The 22992-nt window shown below is 42.3% G+C and overlaps 1 protein-coding gene and 1 long non-coding RNA gene across 3 annotated transcripts in view; one reads left to right on the top strand and one right to left on the bottom strand.

Moving 5' to 3' along the window:
* Positions 1 to 22992, bottom strand: part of LOC115030590 (uncharacterized) — a 129525-nt gene that overhangs the window by 78733 nt on the left and 27800 nt on the right. The window lies entirely within an intron of this gene.
* Etnppl (ethanolamine-phosphate phospho-lyase) lies at positions 173 to 22630 on the top strand. Of its 2 annotated transcripts, none has more exons than XM_021158442.3 (13): positions 173 to 276; positions 5157 to 5275; positions 5497 to 5656; positions 7158 to 7232; positions 10455 to 10545; positions 11427 to 11543; positions 13777 to 13859; positions 14388 to 14613; positions 15553 to 15707; positions 16377 to 16466; positions 16738 to 16868; positions 18594 to 18661; positions 19734 to 22630. In XM_021158442.3, the coding sequence occupies exons 1-13, from the start codon at positions 233 to 235 to the stop codon at positions 19860 to 19862; spliced, it is 1488 nt and encodes a 495-aa protein (XP_021014101.1). In that variant the 5' UTR covers positions 173 to 232; the 3' UTR covers positions 19863 to 22630. The 2 variants fall into 2 exon arrangements, with proteins under 2 accessions (XP_021014101.1, XP_021014100.3); XM_021158441.3 differs by lacking the exon at positions 173 to 276 and adding an exon at positions 2402 to 2572.

Raw genomic sequence — 22992 nt, 5'->3', positions numbered from 1 at the left:
GGTTACCTTAGGGAAAGAGGTTTTGTTTTTTAATTAGTTGAGAGTGGGCTTTGATAATCAAGGGTGACCTAGCGGAGGCTGTCTGGGACATTTAAACTGAAACCTGAAACAGTTAACCCGGAGAAGCAAAACCAGCGTGAAAAGTTCCGAGAGCAGCCTGCAGAAGCAAATCAGCAGTCGCTGGGCACGTAAGGCAGGCGGCATCACCAGCGTGGTGCAGACAAAGAAACGGATGTACAGACAGACACACAGAGAGCCTTTGCAGGGTGGCAGCAGGTGAGTGTTTTGAAAAGGAGTTAATGAGGCTTGAAAGTAATTTGATGTAAGAATGGGACTGAGGGAGAAACTCACATACTTTTCTAGTGCTCTTACACCTCTTTTTGGTCTGTTTCCTTTGGGGCATGTATCATAATTGAAGCAATTTAAGCTATTACGTTGTTAAATTTATTTATCACTCTCTCGTTCCACCACACTAGTATTGGTTAATAGAAAAGCAAGTCACGCTTATATTTATAAATTTAAATATGCTAATAGTCACATTAAAAAAGGAAAAGTAGGAGAATTTAAATGTGAAGTGTACGCTGGCAGCAAACCTCAGCTCAGACTGACCACATATCCATAACCACCGGTGGCTCATACCTGTCTCCTGACTGGAGCAGGGCCAGAACCCGTGAATTCCTGGGAGGGAGATTGCCTCTGGGGATAGGGGACCTGCTGAGAGTCATGACGCATGAGAGGGTGGGGCTGGTCCATCTGGTTCACTGTCTTATCTCCAGGACATCATTCCTAGTAGAGGGTGAGCCCCTGCTACACCGTGGATGAGCCGATAAATGCCTAGTAAAGGGAGAGGTTCTAAAGCAATGGTTTGGGGGTCAAAATAAGCCTGGGGGGGAGGTGAATCAAAGCTTTCACCATGAACCAGCTAAGACCCAGGTGTCTAGGAAACATCTAAATGAAGACGTCAAGAAAGTGGGTGAGCCCGGGACTGAGAGGAAAGGTTGGGAAGGGCAGGCAGGGAGATGTAAACTTGGTGTATTGCTGACACTAAAACCCAAGAGAATCGTTGGATCTCTGAGAAAGAATGCAGAGTAACTCAAAAGGAAGGAGTTTGGGACTCTCCTTCCCAGGCACCTAGTTATGACTTCATTTAAGATATTTTTGCATTTCTTTTAAAGCCCAGAGAGATGTTTTTAATACCAAGAAATATGATCTCCAAGTAGGAAGAAGCCCAGCCAGCTTAGGGATGAACTGGGCCTAGAACCCAAAGCTCCCGGCGATTATGTAAAGAACATGCTTTAAGGTGCGGAGACTATCAAGGAACACGGAAAGAGTGCCACCATTCGTGATTTCTCCCAGCCTGAGGGGAATCAGGCTGTGCCCACAGTTGGCAACATAGATCGGAATGAGGCCAGATTCCAGGAGGGATTTCATCCAACACCCCCAAGTTCTTTGCCCGTCCTTTGTGACGTAGGACGTCATTTCTCCACATAGCTTAGAAAATGAAAAGTGCTAGAAGTACCTTAACATAAATTAATATTTTTATCCAAATATGTATTAAGTGGATCGATACAAACAAACCAGGCTTTCTCTGCTGACCTCCCAAAACACAGATTGAACTGAAAGCATAGACTCTGGCTAAGTGGCTGTGTGACCTTGATTAAGCTGGTTCTTTCCCTAATGCCTCTCAGTTCTTATCAACAGAACCTACAAGGTGACCCTCTAGCTCTGAAAGGAATTTATAACTCAGTAGTTATCATTAAATAAAGTCGAAGCCATCTCTGTATTTAACTTCAAATTCTAAGAGAAAGCCATCCTACAGTAGGTTTAAACACACACACCACACACACACACACACACAGAGTTCCATGTTTGCTACTGGAAGTTAGGGACTGTGGGATATGTAACAGCCTGGCTTCCTCCTCTCTCAGCTTGCTTTAGAGATTGGAGGTGTCTACCTGGGACTATTAAGAGTAAATGTTTGGAATACCAAATCTACCACTCCCCATCTGAGACACAGGTTAAATCCCAATCCTGTGACATGGGAGGATATGGCTTTTTGCTTGTGTGCAATGCAGTAAATGGCAGGTTTGATTAACAAGACAGAAATGCAGCAAAAGAAAGGAGAAAGTGGGAAGGAAGGAATTTATGGGTAGGAGGAAGCAAGGCAGAACTGAGACAGAGTTAAGAAATCAAAAGGTGAGTTAAATGCAATTACAAGATGGGGAGGGGCAGGGGACATCTGCAGAAGGGACAGGAGCCAGTCAGACTGGGGGCGGAGGTGGCCTGGCTGCTGACTTGGTAAGCAGGCACCAGGTGGAGGAGGGGAGCAGGAGGGAGGGACTTGGCAAAGGGCAAGGGCAGGCAACACTTAAAAAGGGAATGACCCTAGGTGGTTAATGCCACTAGTGACCTCCGATACCCAGGGCAGGAGGCACAGGAGGATAGAAAAAAAATCCTTTGCAGCGCCCCAGGCTACAGAGGGAGGAACATTCATTGACTTGAAGGGTGCAGCCATCATGTGCGAGCTCTATAGCAAGCAGGACACCCTGGCGCTGAGGGAGAGGCACATCGGGTAAGTGCAAGCTGCTAGCTGAAAGGGGCGGTGGGTGGGAGAGATGGAGTAGCCACACCCCACACCCAAGGGGCTGGAAGCCGCTGCCTATAGGGACCTAGGAGCTCTCCCTCCGAAACAGAGCAGCAAGTGGTTGGAGGAGATGGCTCTCAGTGTCCTATAAGAGGGTATCCAGCCAAGGGAAAGGAGCACTGGGAGCAAGATGGGGAGCTTTCCCCCACGCCCATCAACTCTACAGCGGAACTCAGAAATCATTTGATTGATGCCTCCCCAAAGAAACTCATTCTGACAACTTTGTTTAAAGTTGTTAAAGTGAACCCCGCCCCCCGCCCCCCGCCCCCGTATGCTTGGTGAGGCTGCAGAGGCTTTCAACAGCTAATGGAAAAACTTAAATCACCTGTATATATATTTTTTTTAAAATGGGTGGGGGAGGGGGACAGCACTTTACAACTTCCTGATCTCCCAAGCTGTGTCCTCAGGATGACTTGGTTCTCCTGGCGTTTGTTTCATCCCTGTCTATGCATTCGTAGTATAACAGTGTGTATAAATGACTGGCCTGAACTCTGCTTCTAGTACGGTGTCTTGCTACCTATGCCACGCCTGCCAAATCATATTAACAACATTCTAGGAACAAATGAGTTAACATTTTGTGCCTGGGTTGTTTTTTTTTTTTTAAGACAAAATAAACATCATACGAAAGACGACTGCACCCTAACCCTGTAGAAACAGCTGTCTACAGTGTGTGTATATACCTGCTGCTGCTGCTAAGGAATGTACCGACCAAGGTCCACAGTGTGGCTCTGCCTGCTGTAGCAAAAGGACATACAGACCAAGGCATAAGGGGTAGAAGCAGTGTACTCTGGGAGAAAGGCTGATCAGGTTCCCCACTTCCACCAGGAAGGCTCTAGGATGTTGAGAGGACCAAGACCTCTCTCACAATGACCCAAATTCCTCCTTCATTCACTGATTGCAGCTTTTTCTAACTAGATTTCTTCAGAAACATAATTTCTGAGAGAAAATGGCAAAGTTTGTGGAAGGAAATGTAGTATGGACTGTTGGGCGGGGTAAGCTAGAATTTTACAGAAAGTCTGACAGCCACAGTATGCTTAAAGGGCAAGGAGCGCTCTGGAGTCTGTCAGTCAGACTCTGAGCTTTCTGTGTGGCTCCTAACTTGTAGCTAACTACAAACTAACAGGTGAGGTTCAGCCAACAAGATGTTCTCATATATATTCTTTTTTTAATTTTAGCTGATGCTCTAAGAACTATATAAGCTAGGAAATGGGGTATAGCTCTCTGGCAGACTGCTTGTCTAACAAGTCATGGGATTCAATCCTCAATTCTACACATAAAACTACATCAACCTATACCACAGCCATGTGCCACTTTAAAATTTGAGGTTACCCACTACTCCCAATAATCAAAACATTGTCTAAACAGTTGCATACCAGCTTAATCAATAGATATTACAAAATCTCCACAAACCCTATAGATCATTGGCTCTCAATTTCCTAAGGCCAAACCTTTTAATATAGTTCTTTATGTTGTGGTGATCCCCAAGCATAAAATTATTTTACAGCTACTTCATAATTGTAATTTTGTTGTCATGAATTTTGATGTAAATATCTGATATGCAACCTCTGTGAAAGGTGACACCCAAAGGGGTCCTGACCCACAGCTTGAGAACACTGCTCTTGAATATATACAGAATTCTTTAGTAGGCAAACACACCAAAATAAAAATATAGCCACACAGTGGTGGTATATGCCTTTAATCTTTTAATCCCAGTACTTGAGGCAGAGGCAGGCAGATCTCTGTAAGTTCAAGGCCAGCCTGATCTACAGAGTGAATTCCAGGACAGTCAGAGATACACAGAAAGCCAGTCTTGAAAAACCACAAAAAGCCAAATAAACAAAAGTTCACATAGTTTTAGTTCTAGGTCTTCAAAGCTTGTTGAGCCAACATTAGAAACTTCAGTAATAGTTGTGTGTTGCTAATTTTTATGCTGTATATGTCCACAGAAATAACCAAGACTAACAGGAACTTATTTTGCTCACAGTAGCATTCCAGAACAAATTAATTTAAATATTTAAGATGGGAAACCATTTAATTGATACAGGACAAGAGATACTCAAAATACGTGAAAATCTCCTTTGGAATACTTTAAGTTATTTATAGTTATCTATTAATTTTCTTATCAAGTAATTTGAAAAGAGAGAGAGAAGGGGGAAATGGTTATAGGTATTACATGAGAAAATATTTACTAAGCTATATAGCAGCATCTGACATAACAGAATGCCTATGTGGGGGTGGTCATTTTTATTCCAGTAGAAGAAAATTTCCCAAAGGAAAAGTGAGTTTTAAGTAAGCCGATTCATGAGACACTGACGTAGACATGTGACCAATGACATCCACAGTGGATTAGGACGAAAGATTCCAAGCTAATAGAAAATGAAAAAATAATGTAGTCACATGGCCCATGTCTTCCCTTTTCCTTATGTAACTGTAATTTTCCACAGACAGTTGACCTCCACTGAGATGGAAAAATACTGACCAAACTAAAAGGATTTCCTTTGCCTATTTCTAGGCCCTCGTGCAAAATTTTCTTTGCGGCGGATCCCATCAAAATAATGCGAGCCCAGGGGCAGTACATGTTTGATGAGAAAGGCGAACGGTACTTAGACTGCATCAACAACGTGGCGCACGGTAAGCATCTTACGCACAGCGCATTGGAGGAGATTACTGTGGAGCCCGGTTCACCTCAGAAATTTCATGGCGAATGTCCCTTTCCTCTGCTGAGTTGCCCTAAAAGGAGAAAGCTTCAGTAAAACAAGGAGCAAGGAGCCCAAATTCTTTTCTTTCCCTTCAGAATTTCCCTCTCCTCCAAAGCTCTTAGAATTGTCACTTCTTTACCTCCTACGTTTTAGTGGGACACTGTCACCCAGAAGTGGTCAAAGCTGCCGCGAAACAGATGGAATTACTAAATACAAATTCTCGCTTCCTCCACGACAACATCATTGAGTTTGCCAAGCGCCTTACCGCCACCCTGCCTCAGGAGCTCTCCGTTTGCTACTTCACAAACTCCGGGTATGTGTCTGGTTTCTTGCATCCCTGCGGCCCCCTTCTCATCGGTGCACCTTTTCCATTTGATGAACCAAGAAGGACGGAAGGAGATTCTTGCCACTCACTGAGTGACCCTCATTAGGAGTGGACCTTTCTGAGTCTTTTACTTTATTTCATGACTCTGAGCCTAATGGGATCCAGTGACGTCATCTTGTCACACAGTAAAATGGGTCATGAAAACAGGCAGCCCACATAGTCATTAAATGCAGATTTCAGCAAATAAGTGACCCTACTAAAGAAGCTGTAATTTCGTAAGATTTTTTTTTTCACTGACTTGCTTTCCTACAAAAACTGAGCATATTTTACCAGTGCAAACACAAGAAAATCCAAGCGAAGATACATTCCAACTTCTAAGTTCTGTAAGCACAAATGGTAATGTATCCATTCTGTGGACAGCTATAGAGATATCAAAAGGTGTGATTCGCAAATGCACGCCCAGGAAGGTGTGAAGCTGAAAGTGTAATGTTATGTTTGGGGGACGCTGTATGCAGCTTTGCTATTTTTAAAGTGATACAGCGCTTGGGATTTGATATTTCGAAAGCTATAATGTCTGATTGTTAGGATTTTCTGTGACTCTCTTTTCCAAAGGGTATTTTGTAAGGAGAGCATCATTGCTTTGTTTTGTAATGAACTGAGGAGGCATTTGAGGGACCCCTGCTTGGTTACAAATCATTCTCTCCTTTTAGAAATGAAATATAATATCTAGCTTTCATTTCTAGAGAATTCTAGACTACCAAAGAGAGATGAATTCTAAACATCACTGTCCTTAGAGAATGTATGGATGCTGCATACCCACTGCAAAAAAAAAAAAAAATAGTATCAAAGTCATATAGGTGTCTTGTCTAAATCCTGGCTCTTCCTCCATTGATGAAAAATCTCATTCTGGTTATTTGACGTCTCTGAGGCTGTTGCCGCACCCATAGGAAAGGAGATGGCAACACTCACCTTGCAACATCATCATGAGAATAAATAGAAGCAAACACACTGCCACAAACATCCTCTGAATGACTGTTTCCTTTCTCCACTTAAGGAGAGTTTATTTAGACTCTGAACTAGGCAGAAAAACAGATGATCTTAATCTTACAGACCAACCAAGCACTGAGCCAATGCACCGTGGTTGGGCATCCAGGCTGGAGGGTGCTCCATCCCTCCTGAGACAGGGCTTACGGTGGGATTCTTAGGGTACTTAAAGCTAGACATCCCTGATGTGACAGGGCTGGGTGAAGTGGGGAGCATAGCTGCCATCCTTTAGGTTTCTTTTATGTGTCTTATTCCTTAATGGCTGTTACACATGTGTTACCAAGTTACAGGGAGAACTTCAGTGGGGCAGGATGGAGAGAGAAAGCAGCCTCCATTCCACATTATACATTTCTGAATAAATGCCAGTTTCCAATTTCTGTAACTCACACTGGGCCATTTTTAAAAGAGGCTGTCACTTTGTCCCTTCTCTGTGTTATCTCAATAGATCCGAAGCCAATGACTTAGCCTTACGTCTGGCACGGCAGTTCCGAGGCCACCAGGATGTGATCACCCTTGACCAGTAAGTCCTGGACAACAGGCTTCTAAGCAAGAAGCCCCCCTCAGAGCCAGAAGTGTACCAATCTATGCCAAACTCATCTCTACTAAAACCACAGGCACTTATGGAGGAGGGTGTTTCAAAATCACTCAAGAAGGTGCCATGTAGAGCTTGAGTGCACTCTTTCTAGGCTAATTCACTCTCTCTAATCACTTTCCTGGGTGTCTTAATGACTGCAGCCTTGTAGGCTTGATGGGAATCCGGGTTGACATTTTACTTAGTAACTAACTACACATTGCAGCTAATGCTACCTCTACATAACTCAAGTGTTTCCAAACTAAAAACATAATTAATTTCTTTAAAATCCAAACATTCCCTTCACTATCATGATTATCTACTGTACTTGATATTAAACATAGCAGTTTATAGCAAATTTAAAACTTTAGTTCTTTTTCATTTGATCACAACTACCAATGGTCACATTAACTCTTACCTCCCAAACATGATTATTGATTTTAAACGAGAAACTTGGCATTCGTATTTACTAATGCTTTTAAAATGATCTCATCTACTCCCTCACCCCATAAACCCACAGAGTGAAATTAAATATGTGACCTTATTTTGTCCCCTCTTGTAGACTTCCTTCAATGTGATGATTCATTTTCTATTGCTGCTTCATTTATTACTATGGGCTTATGGATTCAAATCAATACAAAACTATTGCCATAGATTTCATCAGAAAGCTAAAATAACTCACTGAGCTAAAATCAGGGCTATCTGTGGGCAAGTCTTGGCCCTTCCAGGATATATGTCTGTATCTCACGGCCTACAGCACCAGGTTTTTCTCTTCAAAGTCAGCCATCGCCTTACTAAGCCTCTCTCCTCATGCCGCCATCTTTGACTATCACACTCCTGCCTCCTGTTTCACTTATAAGACATTTCTGACTATATTGAATTCACCCATATAATCCAGAATAATCCCCTTATTGAATGGTCCTTAATTTACTCTACCTGAAAATCATCTCTGCTCTGAAACATATTCTTGGGTCCTGAATATTAGGAGATAAACATACTTGGGGTGGGGCATTTCTTTTTTTAAATTCTCATTCTCTATCACTTATGGACAACTATCATAATGTGTTTACTATATATTTTTATGGACCTATGGTCAATTTAATAATATATTTAATATACCGACTCCATGCTATTTGAAATGTTTTCTTTGAATGTATTAATTGCATATGATAATTGATTATATTATGACATTTTCATACATGTTCATGGTTTCTGATCATACTTACCACTGCTCTGCTCTCCCTCCCACTTCTGCGAATCTCTTTCTTCCTCCCAACTGTGTTGACTTTCACATCATCTTACTTTTTATATCACGGAAAACGTGCATTATTCTATGTGTACCTGCTTTACCAAAGCTACTGTAGATCTTTGTTTTCATACTTCATCCCACGTAGAATTCTTGACATTTGTTCTATTCCTCTAACTCAGAAACATAATGTGAGCTATATATGGGATTTAAATGTTCTAGTACTTTGGGGTAGCCTGTGAACATGTTGTCATTTCAATATTTAGTCAACATGAGGTATGTTGACATATCTTACGTTCCTTTTTTACTCACTGAGTATCAGAAGTTCAGGGTCTGCTTGGACATTGTCAGGGTAGACTAAAGATGCTCAAGTGCCTGTAGCTCTGAGTGGGGAATTGCTGCCATATTGGATTACAGTATTGTTCTCACTGTATAGCTTCCTTCCCTCCAGCGATGGGCACTGACTGCATCACTCCCTGCACAAGCAAAGATCCTGCTACATGGTCTTCCACAGGACATCCTGAGAATGCCTCGGGGATAAAATTCAGAAACAAGATGGCTGGGCAGCAGGTGCTGCTAATTTAACTGAAATTTGCCATATTTGTCTCCAGTGTGATTGCAACACCAGACACACACAGGAAAAACCCCTCTCCCCAGCCTAACCAACCTCAGTACTAACCGGCCTCAGTACTAACCGGCCTCAGTACTAACCAGCCTCAGTACTAACCGGCATCAGTACTAACCAGCCTCAGTACTAACCGGCATCAGTACTAACCAACCTCAGTACTAACCGGCATCAGTACTAACTAGCTTTCTGCTTTTTTTTCTAACTGCTGTTACTCTATTGGCTATCACACATCTTGATTTGCATTGTTTAATTGGCCATGTTGATTTGAGAATCTTCTCACATAAGTTTTATGCTTTAATCATCTTTTCGTCTTCTTTATCACTTTTTCAGTTAGGAGTCTCATCCTTCTGTTGCTGGCTTGTGGTTTCCTATACAATCTAGGCCAGAGACTGTCTATTTGGAGTCATCTGTGGATGGGCCTCTTAGACCAGAGGCTGTCTATTTGGAGTCCTCTGTGGATGGGCCTCTTAGACTTTTCTCTCCACATCTGCTGATTACACTTCTGGGCAAGAAACAGAAAGAGGAACAGCTTCACCATTTGTGTGTCGAGTGAGAAGGAAGAGTTTTGTTGCCATTCAGTCATCTCTCTGTCCGAGTTCTTCTTCCGTAATCCCTCAGTATTTGCCTCGAGTCTCCAACCGAGCATCCTTTAGATAGCCCTCCAAGCAGAAACCCAAGTCTATAAAATTGTGTTCAGTCTTACTAACCAGGCATGGTGGCACATGCCTGTGGTCCCGGCTGAGGTCCAGAAGAATCACTTGAGGCCAGGAGTTTAAGGCCAGACAGAACTGTCTGTGAGGCCTATTTTTAAAAATTTAGGCTGGTAAGATGACTCAGCAGGTATTTGCTTACCAAGCCTGACTGCCTGAGTCTAATCCCCTGGAATCAATCAATCAATCAATCAATGTAAAAAAAATATTTGAAAATATAGAAAACTCAACTCACAAGACTGCATGAAGATATAAAAATGTCCACCTTTAGAGAATCTCATTTACCAATTCAAAGAAATATAATTCAAAGAACTAATGTTTGTTTTTCCTACTATAATAAAAGCAACTGTCTATGAAGAGATATACCAGACCCTCCAAGTACTTCCTTACATGTATAAGGGGCAATAGGAAGATCAAATACCACTGCTGTCATGAAGACAGACTAGACCTAGTTTTGCAGGTAAACATGGCGCTGGTAGTGAGCGCTCCCCAGATGAGTGACACTGAGCGGTAGAAAACACTGGTTTCACATACTACACAAACACCTTTCCTGGCACTCTTGGTGTGACTTCTCTTTTTCATTTCAGTGCTTACCACGGCCACCTGTCGTCATTAATTGAGATCAGTCCTTATAAGTTCCAGAAGGGCAAAGATGTCAAGAGGGAATCTGTACATGTGGTAAATATCTCTGAGTCCTATGATCAGAATACCGGGGCTAGAAGAGCATCTACCGCCATTCGGCCCAACCTTCCAAGCCGAGTGGAACCATGGGAAAGGAACTAAGATTGAGAGCAGTTGTATGATGTGCTGAACCCAGGGGCCACAGACTGACTGCGGGTGGCTCAGAGTGAGGAGCACGGTAGGAGAGTCCAATGGTAGACCTGGTAGATCAGATTTGTAAAAGCTGTTGTCAACTCTTGTGTCCACTCGTCTCCAGTCACTCTTCCAATCACTGGTACGAGGCCAACACTCAGAGCTAAATGAGCTTCTCTGGCTGTTCTTAAAGATAATTTACAGGACGCATAGTTATGGCAGGAATGAGAATTGTGAAAAGGGATGTTGCATCCGACAGAGGCGCCAGTTAGGTTGTCGAAACAGTGACGTTCACTTCGTATAACTGTGTTAACAGAAGGTCAGAATGAATCTGCACTGCCTTACTGCGAGACTTTACGCACTAAGAACCCCGAGTTTCCTAAGTGATCGTGGTTTCTGATGTAATCAACAGTGCGAGTTTGTTTTACATACAGTCATCAGTTCAGTCTCCACTTTATGCCATTTTTGTATATAACGTAATTGTGCTCGCCAATCTGAATTTGCTTCCTGTGTGAATACAGATAAAGCTCTGACTTAGAGGGGTTGGCATGTCTAAGCTCCAGCTCACAATCCAGAGGTCAGTTCTTCACAGCACTCAGAAATGTGCAGAAAGATAAAGGCACTGGGGGTGTTTGGGTCAACAGGACCGCCCTCCAACATGCGCTAGTAGGGAAATAGATGGTCCCTCGGTCTTTAAGTTTGGTCAAGGTGCAAATATGGAGAGACTGTATTATCTGACGTTTTAGGCGCCAGCTCCAGACACTTACAGAGGGAAATACAGAGAAGACCACGAAGACCCATCCACTGCATATGCAGACGAGGTGAAGAAGATCATTGAGGAGGCTCACAGCAGCGGAAGGAAGGTTGGCATTATGGGAAACACTTTTGAAGTCTTTTATGGAAATAGTTACAACAGTTGGAACTCTCTACAGAGAAGAAAAGGGATGAAATCGAAAATGCCTTTGTTCTTTGCTGATTCCATTTTCACTTGGTTTTTGTTTCAAAAGTACTTTGTCATAGCAAATTTTTTATTTATCATAGAAATATAATTACTACACATCCCCAGTGCTGACAGCCTAATGCTGATCTCTCGGGTACTATAGAGGGTCTGGTCTGGAGGACCTTCCAACTTTGAGGGTCGTGGGGGAAGCAGGACCAGTCTAAGCTTTCAGACCTTCAGGGGATCTTGGTGCTGCCAGGAGCTAGTGGACCTCCAAGAGCCACAGAGCTGAGACTTGGCTTCTCACTAAGCCAGAGTAGAAGCACAGGCTTTTTACCTGGACCTGGGCTTCCAGGACAACACCAGAGTAATTGAGAACAGGAAAGGGGTTAATGTTTTCAGTCTTCACCCTACTGTCCTCAGATGCATGCTCATCCCATACCCATCATAGGGCTACTTAGGTGCAGATTAAATGCAACTTGACAACACAGGGCCTTTAAATTGGCTTGTGGCACAGACATGACAATACGAATACTTCATTAAGTAAAAACAATTTGCCTTTTTCCAGTGAATTGCAATATTTTTATCTTCAGGACAAAAGAGCCATTCTTCTTTCTGGAGTGTCTCTCCCACCCACAGCCCTGCTTCCACTCCCAGCCTTACTACTCCTGCTTTGCTTCCATGCCCTCTGTAACACCCCTGTACAGATGAACCTAAAGCTCTACCTACTCAAAGAGCTTTGGAGCTTTGGATAGTAAATAAAGCTTTTAGAAAATATGTTTAACCTAACAGGATTATACGGACTGTGCCGTTAACAGAGAGTCCACGTGATTTTTTTTTAAAAAAAGAAATTAACATTTGGGGGGTTGATGCAATCATGTTACCAATGCTGAAAGCTATGAAGAAGTAAGCACAGGTCATGTGCTTCTGAATGTCAGCTGTGCTTACAAAGTCATTGAAGGTTAAAACAGAAGTCTCTGGGGTCCAGCAGCCCCATTTTATAGCTGAGACACTAAATAACTATGAGGTGAACAACTTCACCCAGGTTAATGCTGCTCATATGGAGTCTGGACGCAGGCTTGCATCTCTAGGTCTCTTTCCCATGCCTTTCTCGCAGGCTTGAGTCTCTAGATCTCTTTCTCCCTTTCTCGAGCTTTCGCTTCTTCCTTCACTGACTGCCATTTTTGAGCCTCTCCTCCCATAGCATCTGACATGCTTCCCCTATCCTTACTGTTGAGATGCCTGGATTTTGAAGGAAGCTTAGTGTAATCTCAGACCTAGAAGTATAGCAATGCAGCCCCTCACGTGTAGCCACCTACTCCCTTGGTACTGACTCTAGCCTCAAGCGATCCAATTTTACTAACCTAGATAGATCAGTTTCCAAAGGTTCAGATCACAGACATCCATATATCAGTTTTACTCGACACAACCTGACAAAAATATTGCCCTTCAGTTATGAAGTCCACCTCTCATGACCTCCATTTCCTTTGGTGGCTTTACTTGAGTCCTAGGACATCATTTAGATACCCATCTCTTCTGGTACAGATAGCTTTTGTTTATAATTAACGGCCTATTTAGCACTTACCATGGGTGTGTTTCTAGCCATTTCAAACCTACTCTAAGGGATGGAAAGATGGCTCAGCAGTCAAGGACACTGCTCTTGCAGAGGACAAGAGTTTGGTTCCCAGCATCAATGGCAGGTGACTCACAACCACTTATAACTCCAGCTCCGGGGGATTCACACCTTCTGACCTCCTTGTACACCAGCACACGTGCATACAAACATACAGAGGTAGTCATGCACACTCATAAAATTAAAAATAAAGGTTTTAAAATCTTCTTTAAAATAACACACTCTTGAGGCTGGAGAGATGGCTTAGCTGTTAAGAGTACAGATTCTTTCAGGGTTTGGTTCCCAGCACCTACATGGCAGCTAAGAACTATATGCAAGTCCAGTTGCAAAGGATCCCGTGCCCTCTTCTGGCCTCTCTGACTACTGCATATCTTGGTGCACAGACATATGAGCAGACAAAACACCCATACCTATTAAATAAAAATAAACCTTTAAAATAGAAACCTGCTGCATAGGAAGTTCTTCTCTTTTCGGAGGGGAGCCTGCCGTGTATAGGTTTTTGACCCCATCTTTTCTTGTATAGATTGCTGCCTTTATTGCTGAATCCATGCAGAGCTGTGGTGGACAAATTATTCCTCCAGCAGGCTACTTCCAGAAAGTGGCTGAGTATGTACTTGACTTGGGCATCCTTGGTCAAGCTCAGGGCACTACAACAAGTCTATAAGGCCCATACTGCCAGATTAGCTGGTAAAAATCTGCTCCTGACTACGTGCTACTTCGGGACTCTAGGATGTCCCCTGGTCTTTCCAGAAATACAAAACATAAAGAGTTTAACATAGTCCAACCTCTAGAAGTATACTCTAGCTCCTGCCGAGCATCCTGTCTCATTGGCTCATCCCTACACCTTGCCAATAAGTAAACCTGTGAAGATCAATTAACCTTGGTAAGATCCACTTGCCCAGCTCTTTTCCCAAGTGAAATGTTGCAATACAGTGTACTCTAAGCAGCATATGGGGTAGATCTCATCTAGAAACCGTGTGACTACCCTGTAACATCTCTACAAGGTAGTCCTAGAATATTTTTAACACAGACAGATGCTTCAGGTTAACATTTTTCTGACTTCAATAGTCTTTTTGGGTAGTTCTGGGGACACTCAGTGGTCTGAGGGCATCAACATATATCGTTACTTTTCAGACACATTCACAAAGCGGGAGGTGTGTTCATTGCTGACGAAGTTCAAGTAGGCTTTGGCAGAGTTGGGAGGTACTTCTGGAGCTTCCAGATGTATGGTGAAGACTTCGTTCCAGACATCGTCACCATGGGGAAACCTATGGGCAACGGTCACCCGATATCCTGTGTGGTGACAACCAAAGAAATTGCAGAAGCCTTCAGCAGCTCGGGCATGGAATATTTCAATACGGTAAATTTTGGTTTACAGATTTAATTCTAAAGGGGAAAATAATGCATGTTCTTAGACTTTTTCTGACATTGGAAAAGTGTTAGCAGCAAACCACTCTAATATTCTTGTCAAACTTCGATTAAACCAGACTTAATTCTCTTTGTATTTTTTCCTTCTGCTTTTCTTCTTCCCCAAACAGTCTTGCTAGGTTTTCTAATAACAGACAGTCACTCTGCTAAACTTCAGTGGTTATTTCATTAACAGACAATGTGATCTTATTTGTTTTGAATCATATTGAAATTCCCCAAACAATTTTAAAGCATTTAGAGGATTTGGTATGGTACTATGAATGTTAGTCAACTCACAGAACAGATACTAAATGTTTCTCTTTGTAAAGCTTCATTTCTTTGGCTTTACTCCCCAATGGAATGAGCGTTGGGCTTAGAAGTGTGCACAGCGGCAGTGCTGTTACAGACCGAAGCAAACGCCAAATCTCAGAAGGGTTGATTTTTCTCGGAGAAATGATTGCTTAGCTGTTTTCAGTCAACTCTGTAAGGACAGAGAACACTAATTTCCCGTACTGAACCACACTTCCAAATCTTTAATTTACAATATAATACTTTGTTACTGTTTGGATGAATCAATAAGTTTCTTATAATCCCTCATACTAGTTACACATCCTGGAGAATATGACCAGGAGTGAATTTTCACTCAATACCAATAAATAAAATCATCTGTCTTCTAAGTCTAAAAGATTTCTATTACAAAAAAAGTTCAGTTAAAATTGTATTTTTACATGTATGTTAAACATGTGTGTCCTTGACAGTGTATACCTTTGTGAGGACTGCTGAAGGCTTAAAGTATGTTTTTGTTTTTCAGACATACGTTGTGTGCCAAATTCCTCATGAATGAAGCAATACCACTGATTCCGTTGTTGTTTTCCCCTCTCTCTGTCTGCAGTATGGAGGAAATCCAGTGTCTTGTGCAGTTGGCTTGGCTGTGCTGGATGTAATTGAAAAGGAAAACCTTCAAGGGAACGCTGTCAGAGTGGGGACCTATCTCATGGAGCTGCTGAGTGAACAGAAGTCTAAGCATCCCTTGATAGGAGACATCAGGTGTGTTGACCGAGAATCACGGACTCATTTGTTTTCCCATAGCAGAATAGCTTATATTTCACCTTGCCATCTTTAACTAAAATATATAAGACACTGAGAAACAGGGAGAGCAAAGATCAGGGTTAACCCAAGACTCAGGAACCACCCTGGCAACATTTATGTTCGGTCACATTTATAGGTTTTCTTTTTCTGTAGTTAGGATGATTTTTAAGTCCAAGAAATGAAAGGAAGGAAGATAAGATGATTCTAAATGACCTCGGGATAACACTTGCCATCATAGCACCGGAAGGGTATCTTAACCAGCAAGTTTCAGGCCATGGAGAGAGCCTGTGTTAACATCAGGGATGGTACCTAACTGACACCACTGAAGTTGGCCTCTGCCCACCATGAGCACATGCACGCATGTGCCTACGCACATATATGTTTCCTATGCACGCATACACAAACTTATTCGAATGTACTATTATTCTCTTATATAATTAAGTGGACAGAAATCCTGGATGACAAAGCTGCCTCAAAAACTAAAGGCAACTGGCTTAGTTTCTTGAGTTAGTTAAAAATCAGTAGCATTCTACTTAAGCAACGTCACACTCAATTTCACAGCAAATCTAGTCTGGTGACAGCGCCAGTCTCTAAGAGTATCCATGGATTCTTTTCCCTCTTCCTCAGAGGTGTCGGCCTTTTTATTGGCATTGATTTGGTGAAGGACCGTGAAAAAAGAACACCTGCGACGGCTGAAGCACAGCACATCATCTACGAGTAAGCTCACCTCACATCCCTTCGCTGACTTGGCCCCTTGAGCACTTGATTTTCTTCCTCTGATCTCTCTGAAAAAGGAGACTCTAAGTACCCATGGCCCTTCATCCCCCACCTCATGTGCCCATGGCCCTTTCTCCCCCACCGCATGTGCCCATGGCCCTTCATCCCCCACCTCATGTGCCCATGGCCCTTCATCCCCCACCTCATGTGCCCATGGCCCTTCATCCCCCACTGCGTGTGCTCATGGCCCTTCATTTCCTGCACGGATTAGGATGAAAGGAAAGGGGGTACTTCTCAGTGCCGATGGCCCTCACAGGAACGTGCTGAAAATAAAACCACCCATGTGCTTCACAGAAGACGATGCAAAGTTCATGGTGGACCACCTTGATGGCATTTTAACAGGTCGGTCCATGGTCTCTCCCCTTTTCTCCCAAACTCCCCCATGCACTTTTCTGGCCTTCTATTCACAAGGGACATGAAGCAAGAGAAAAAGAAATCGATAACTTTCCCTTCAAACTAGACTCAGATAGCTGCAAAAATAAGCGACATGGACTCTTAGTTCGATCACAAAATTTTTTCTTTCTAGTCATACAACTCCAAATATAAGCTTTTGGTAAATTAGCACATTGTGGTTACCTCTTGGTTAAGTGAGGGGCCATATTTGTTGTTTATTTTGCTTTTTTGACAAGGTCTTGCTGTGTAGTCCAGGCTAGCCTTAGATTCATGGTCTTCCTGCTCCAGCCTTGTGAATGCTGAGATTACAGGCGAACCTCACCATATCTAATTCACCACTTTGCTAATCATTTCTCTTTCCTGCAGACAATAACTAGGTTTTTTTTTTCTGAGCTGTGCCTCTTGCCACTAACACCACATAGTTCCATTCAGATAATGTATCAACCTTCTCCGCAGAGCACATCCATGAGCCCAGCTATTGTTCAGGTGATAAGGCAGAAGAACAATAGCTCTGATATGCTGCACAGCAAGACTCCAACTCAAACAAAACCAAGGAGACAAAAGAAATCTGAAATATTTTTAATAGAAAAATACAGGGCACAGATGAACAACTTTCACCATCTGCTGAATCATTCCACTTTGGATTTTTTTTCCTCTTCATTTTCAAGAATGTTTCAAATATCAAAGTGGTTTTTACCTGTCTATGTTTATTTTGAGGACTTTCATTTGTCATTCAGAACTCTGCCCCACAGTAGGCATCTTAGCTTCTGTTCATTCAGATTATACAACTAAATTAAATTATTTTTCTGTTATAAATATAAATTACATTGGAAAGTAAATAAACACTGTAAAATGGTATTGAAATCATGCAACTATTGAAATATTAGCCCACTCTTATTACAGTTTACTTTATTCATATTATATATGAATGTATTCAAACTCTTTGCTTGGTTCTCTTAACTACTATTAAGACATGACGAGAAGCTGTAAGTCAACACATTATAGATCATTAATGTTTGGAAGCTTGCACATCAACCTGTTATTTTCAGTAGGGTCTCTCTTTGGACTCAGAGAACAGGCTCACACCAAAACCTGTCAAACATCCTCCCAAGCTAGTGTGACCTATGACCCTGCAACACCAGGTAGAAGGACAGATTGCCGTCACCCAGGCTGATCCCACTCAGACTAAACTGAATGATATTACTAACGGCCCAAAAGAACTGGACTGTGTGAACCAGGCACAGGTAAACTAGACTCAGCACCATGAGAAAAATTAACAGTGAAAAATAAAAATCAAAGTGTAAGCTGGAGCTGGAGAGATGACTCAGCAGTAAAGAGTACCAACTGCTCTTCCAAAGGACCAGGGTTCAAGTCCCAGCACCCACACAGTAGCTTACAACCATCTGTAACTCCAGGTCCAAGGGATTCACCATCACCCTCTGGCTTCCGAGGGCACATGGCATGCATATGATACACAGATATACATGTAAGCAAAACACCCATACACATAAATAGTAATAAAATAATTTTGTAAAAATAAAAGCCAGCAATTCTAATAGTAATATTTTTTACAAATATTACATGCCTCTTCTCTAGTACGTATTAGTCCTTATATTCTTAGACACTGTTTTTTTATTATATTGGTCTAACTTCTCTATATCTTCTTTGATTTAGTTTTAGAAGAAGCCATGGACTCCAAGAGTGGAACTGTGTTCTCCGAGAACACAGCTTACAGAACAAAGGTAAGAGGTGGCTGCTTTGTGTTTAGGGGAAGCTCAAAGCATTAAGGGTTACTTTTTGAATATACAGTGACCATTAGAACCAAAGCAGCTTGTGCTAAGGTCCAGTGATCATTGCAAGTTTGAGTGTACAATTAAGTTCCCAGAGCCAATGGCATATCATTTGCAAGAAATGAAACCAAATCACCATGCTCACAGGTTTATTCTCATGTAAAAATATAAATAAAACCCAAGGACTTCTCTCTTCTGGTCTATAAACACAGCTTTCAAATATGGGGAGACACTAACAAATGGCCTGAGCTTTCCCATATTGTCTCAGAAAGCCACCCGCGGTCACCTCTGGTTCCCACAATGCCCTTCACCATCTACCGGAGCCTTGGAAGCCTGGTTCTGAAACACCAGAAATCACTTCTGAAGTGAACTGAGGTGGAAGCCTCCACAGCAGCCTGTGGCCTGTGCAATCATAGACAGTGAGTGGCCTAGTTTCCCGTCTTGATGCACTTCCAGCAGAGGGCTTTTCCATTCTCTTCCTGAACTGCCTGTGGTGTGAGAAAGAGCACCCAGGCCTGGAAACAGAAAAGCAAAACCTTGAAGAGGCTTTGTTGCATAATTTGTTATTTGTTTATAGCTTCGATGGCCAGGGAACATTCAGTACATTCAGAGCCCAGAGCCTGCCTGTGCACCCAGCACAGTCAGCAAAGCCCTTTTCATGGTTAAAAAAATGGGGGTGTTTGAATGGGAGCAAATGATTTCTAACAAGACACCCTCTGTCTCTTCACACAACACAGAGCAGTCATAGGGACTTGTTATTATCAAAAGGGCAGGAAGAGCTTATCAAAATCTAGGTCAGAATCCCAGCTACAGAATGGCTTTGCTGACCAGGATCTTACAAAACCAAGAGTTGGCTGCAGGGCCTCAGACCCTGATGTTGGTTGAGTCATTACACGGGTATAAAAGTTTGTCTTGGAGTCTCTAGATTGCTGTTGGCATTGCCTTTCAAAGGTCTGGTATCTAAAGAGGCTGGGTGTGTGAAGAGGTAGACTTCCATGGAAGTTTTGTGGCCCTGTCTTTGCAGATGCCTAAGGAAATACAAGTGGAATTGCCCAACCTTAGTGCCACCGAGGCCAGAGAAATCCCCAGGGGAAAGAGAAATGGTGTATGCTCAGACCAGCAAGCCCTGATCAGCAAAAGACTCAAGACATGAGAGCTAAGTGCTAAACAGTGGATAAATATCCAGGAACACAGCGTGCAAGTGGATGCATCTCATCTCTTAGTGATCCTTTAAACTGCGATTTTCAATCTGTCTAACTTGTACATTAAAAGATAGATTAATAATATCAATGATCAAAGTGATAAACTATGTCAACATTATTGATTGAGCCTCTTGTCTGATAATTCATTGCCTGTAATTCTGTAATTATTTATTCACCTAAAACTGAGTTTTCCTTTGCAAGATTAAGCTGGGAGCCTTGCTTCTCACGTTGCAATGTTTGAAATTAGAGAAACAAGTGAAGTCTATTCCTTCACATCAGAGAGTTAGTACACTGAAGTATTTTTAATCATGAGAAATGCTCTAAAACGGTTGATATAAAAACTTTATTTCTAGATTTTAATAAAATAAAAGACGATCTAACAAAAATGAAGGCTATAAAATGTAGAGAGCTCTGTAGGTTATAGTGGTGAAATCTAAATCGTTCTGAAAGGAAATTACAGAGCTGAGAGGAAAATGGCAAAGAACAGTGGTTGGTAAAGAAGCCTGGTTATTTGCCATCTTGTGGGAACTGGAAGGGAACACATACACAGAGAGACACTGGCATGAGGAAGTTCCTTGAGTGGCAGAAGCAGCCAAAGCCCAGCATTCAGGGTTGGGAACTTTGATTCTGGCTACTCACAGGCTATGCCACCTTGACCAAGTTGCTCACCCTCCTCCAAACACCTTATCTTCCCCAACTTCATTATCACCTGCATCCCAATGTCCTAAATTACCTTCGTCTGACCTGTATCTCTCCATTGCCTTCCTACTAGTTATTAAACTTGCTGATTTGTTTTTATTCCATGAAGAAGAGACAGCAACTTTGCTATGCCTGTTTACTGTTAACTGAGTGAGATGTCTCCTTTGGAGTATGAGCCTGTTCTTTGGATAATGGTAATTCAGGGGAACTCCTTGTCTGTGGGTAGCACATGTGGAAGGCCTTGGATTGTGGTCCTGAAAGTCTGTTCAAAAGACAAAAAAATAAAAACAAGGCAAACTGAACAACTATTAGGTGTCAATTCCTAATGGAACAAACCACTGGTCCTTGTAGGGGAAAAAGGTGGTTGGTTGTCTCTTTAAGGAGTAGAGTCATATCAGGGGCTCAACATTGTATTCTGCTTCAATCAGCATGGGTATCAATTAGGGCACTGGGAAACTGGTCTTAACAAGGAGGAGCCCAAGCTGCTGGCCCACTTCCATGTGCCTGATGCACATGATGCCATCATCATTTCTCTGCTTGAAGAGCCAGTGTTACTTCTGTAGTAGATGCTTCTAGTAGACCTTAAAGGGTGATACACAAAAATAACATGGAGCATTCATGCAATATAGCCATTTATATGTCTGTGACCCATATCTCCTTTTGATCTAATACTTTCATGTTCCTGGACAACTAAGTAGACCATTTGCAGCTACTTACACACTCTCATCATTTCTTCCTTGCTAGGTAGTCATCCGCACACACCACTCAGGGCTCTGCCTCCAGGAAACTTTTCCATAGCCACTCTTTTAAGACTCCACTGAGAATAGCTATAAAGCAGCCAGCAGGCAGTGTACGGAAATGGCAGGTCTTTGAATCATCATGGAGATTATCCCCTGTTCTCTTAACCAAATGTGTCTTCCCAGTGCCACCAGCGTACTGTTATCTCCTATGAGGGGAGCATCTCTGTTGTATCCTGCTGTATCCAGATGTATCAGCTTAGGGTCATCAATGCAATGGATCACCAGGATGTTCTGCAAGGTACCCAGATGGTCCAATCCAAACTTATAACAGCCTAAGTTGTAACAAAGGGCATGAAGGCTAATAAGACTTTAGATCACAACTGTAAAGAGTTCTGTGACAAGAGAGGGAAGAAGGATCTTATGAAATGCTTGCCACACAACCAAGAGGACCTGAGGTCAAATCCCAGGACCCTTGTTACATACATACATACAAATAAACCTGGTTCCAGTATACATTGTAATCCCTGAGATGAAGAAGTGGACCCAAAAGAAGTCCTGGGTCTCAGTGGCTAGTCAGTCTAGCTAATTGGTGAAGTCCAGGTTCAGTGAGAGACTCAGGTTGGTTCCCAGTACCCACATAGCAGCTCACAACAATCTCTAACTCCAGTTCCAGAGATCGAATTCCTTCTGGCCTCCAAGGGCACTGCATGCATGTGGAACACATGTATATATGCAAGTACATGCACATAAACACACACACACATTACACACAAATCCTTTGGATTTTTAAGAGGGACATTAATCTCTGCCATCGTGCCCTAGAGTGGACATCGTCTTTCATTTTTTTCATGTATGCCGAGTAAAGAAAAAGATGTGTGTAAAGGGAAGGCTTCAGGGACTGCAAGCTGGCCTTCTGCACCATAGAAACATGCATTCCACAAGCCAAGGAAACTGTGGCCAACACAACAACTTTCCAGGATTTAGTTCTTAAATGTCAAGTACTACATAGCCACTTGTACTTCCTCTGTAGCAATGTCTTATGTAAGAAACGTAACTGATTTCTCACTGGAGTGTGCTCTGCACGTTATCACTCTTGGAAAATGTTATATGCCCCATGATCTGTTTTGTTTTTTTAAAATACTGCATGCATTTTAAAAGGATGTAAATTCTGAAATACTCTAAATGTCAACTTCTAGAGTCACGTTTGTAGTGTGGCAAGTGTGTAGTGACAATTTTGACCATGTTATTGAGAGATGTGAATAAAATTTTCCCACAATGCATGTGAGTTTTCTGTTTCTTTTTTTTGTTGTTGTTGTTGTTGTTTTTTGTTTTTTGAGACAGGGTTTCTCTGTGTAGCCCTGGCTGTCCTGGAACTCACTCTGTAGACCAGGCTGGTCTCGAACTCAGAAATCCGCCTGCCTCTGCCTCTGCCTCCCGATCTATTTCTTTATAATTCTATTAATATGTACTTCCATAAATCAAAGTACATCATGAAACGTGAACAAATGTATAACTATAAAATATTCCTGGAAAATGGCCTTTATCTTATTTGCAGCTTACATGTTTTAGAAGTTCCTCTTGTAAACTCGGAGAGCTGTGCATTTTATTCACTCTGGAAATCTTTGCCTTTTCATTAGAGCAT

Source organism: Mus caroli, unplaced genomic scaffold, assembly GCF_978045245.1.
Source record: "Mus caroli unplaced genomic scaffold, Mus_caroli_1 scaffold_3, whole genome shotgun sequence".
NCBI classification, from domain to species: Eukaryota; Metazoa; Chordata; class Mammalia; order Rodentia; family Muridae; genus Mus; species Mus caroli.
The sequence above is the reverse complement of the archived record's forward strand: the minus strand, read 5'-3'. Positions and strand labels throughout refer to the sequence as shown.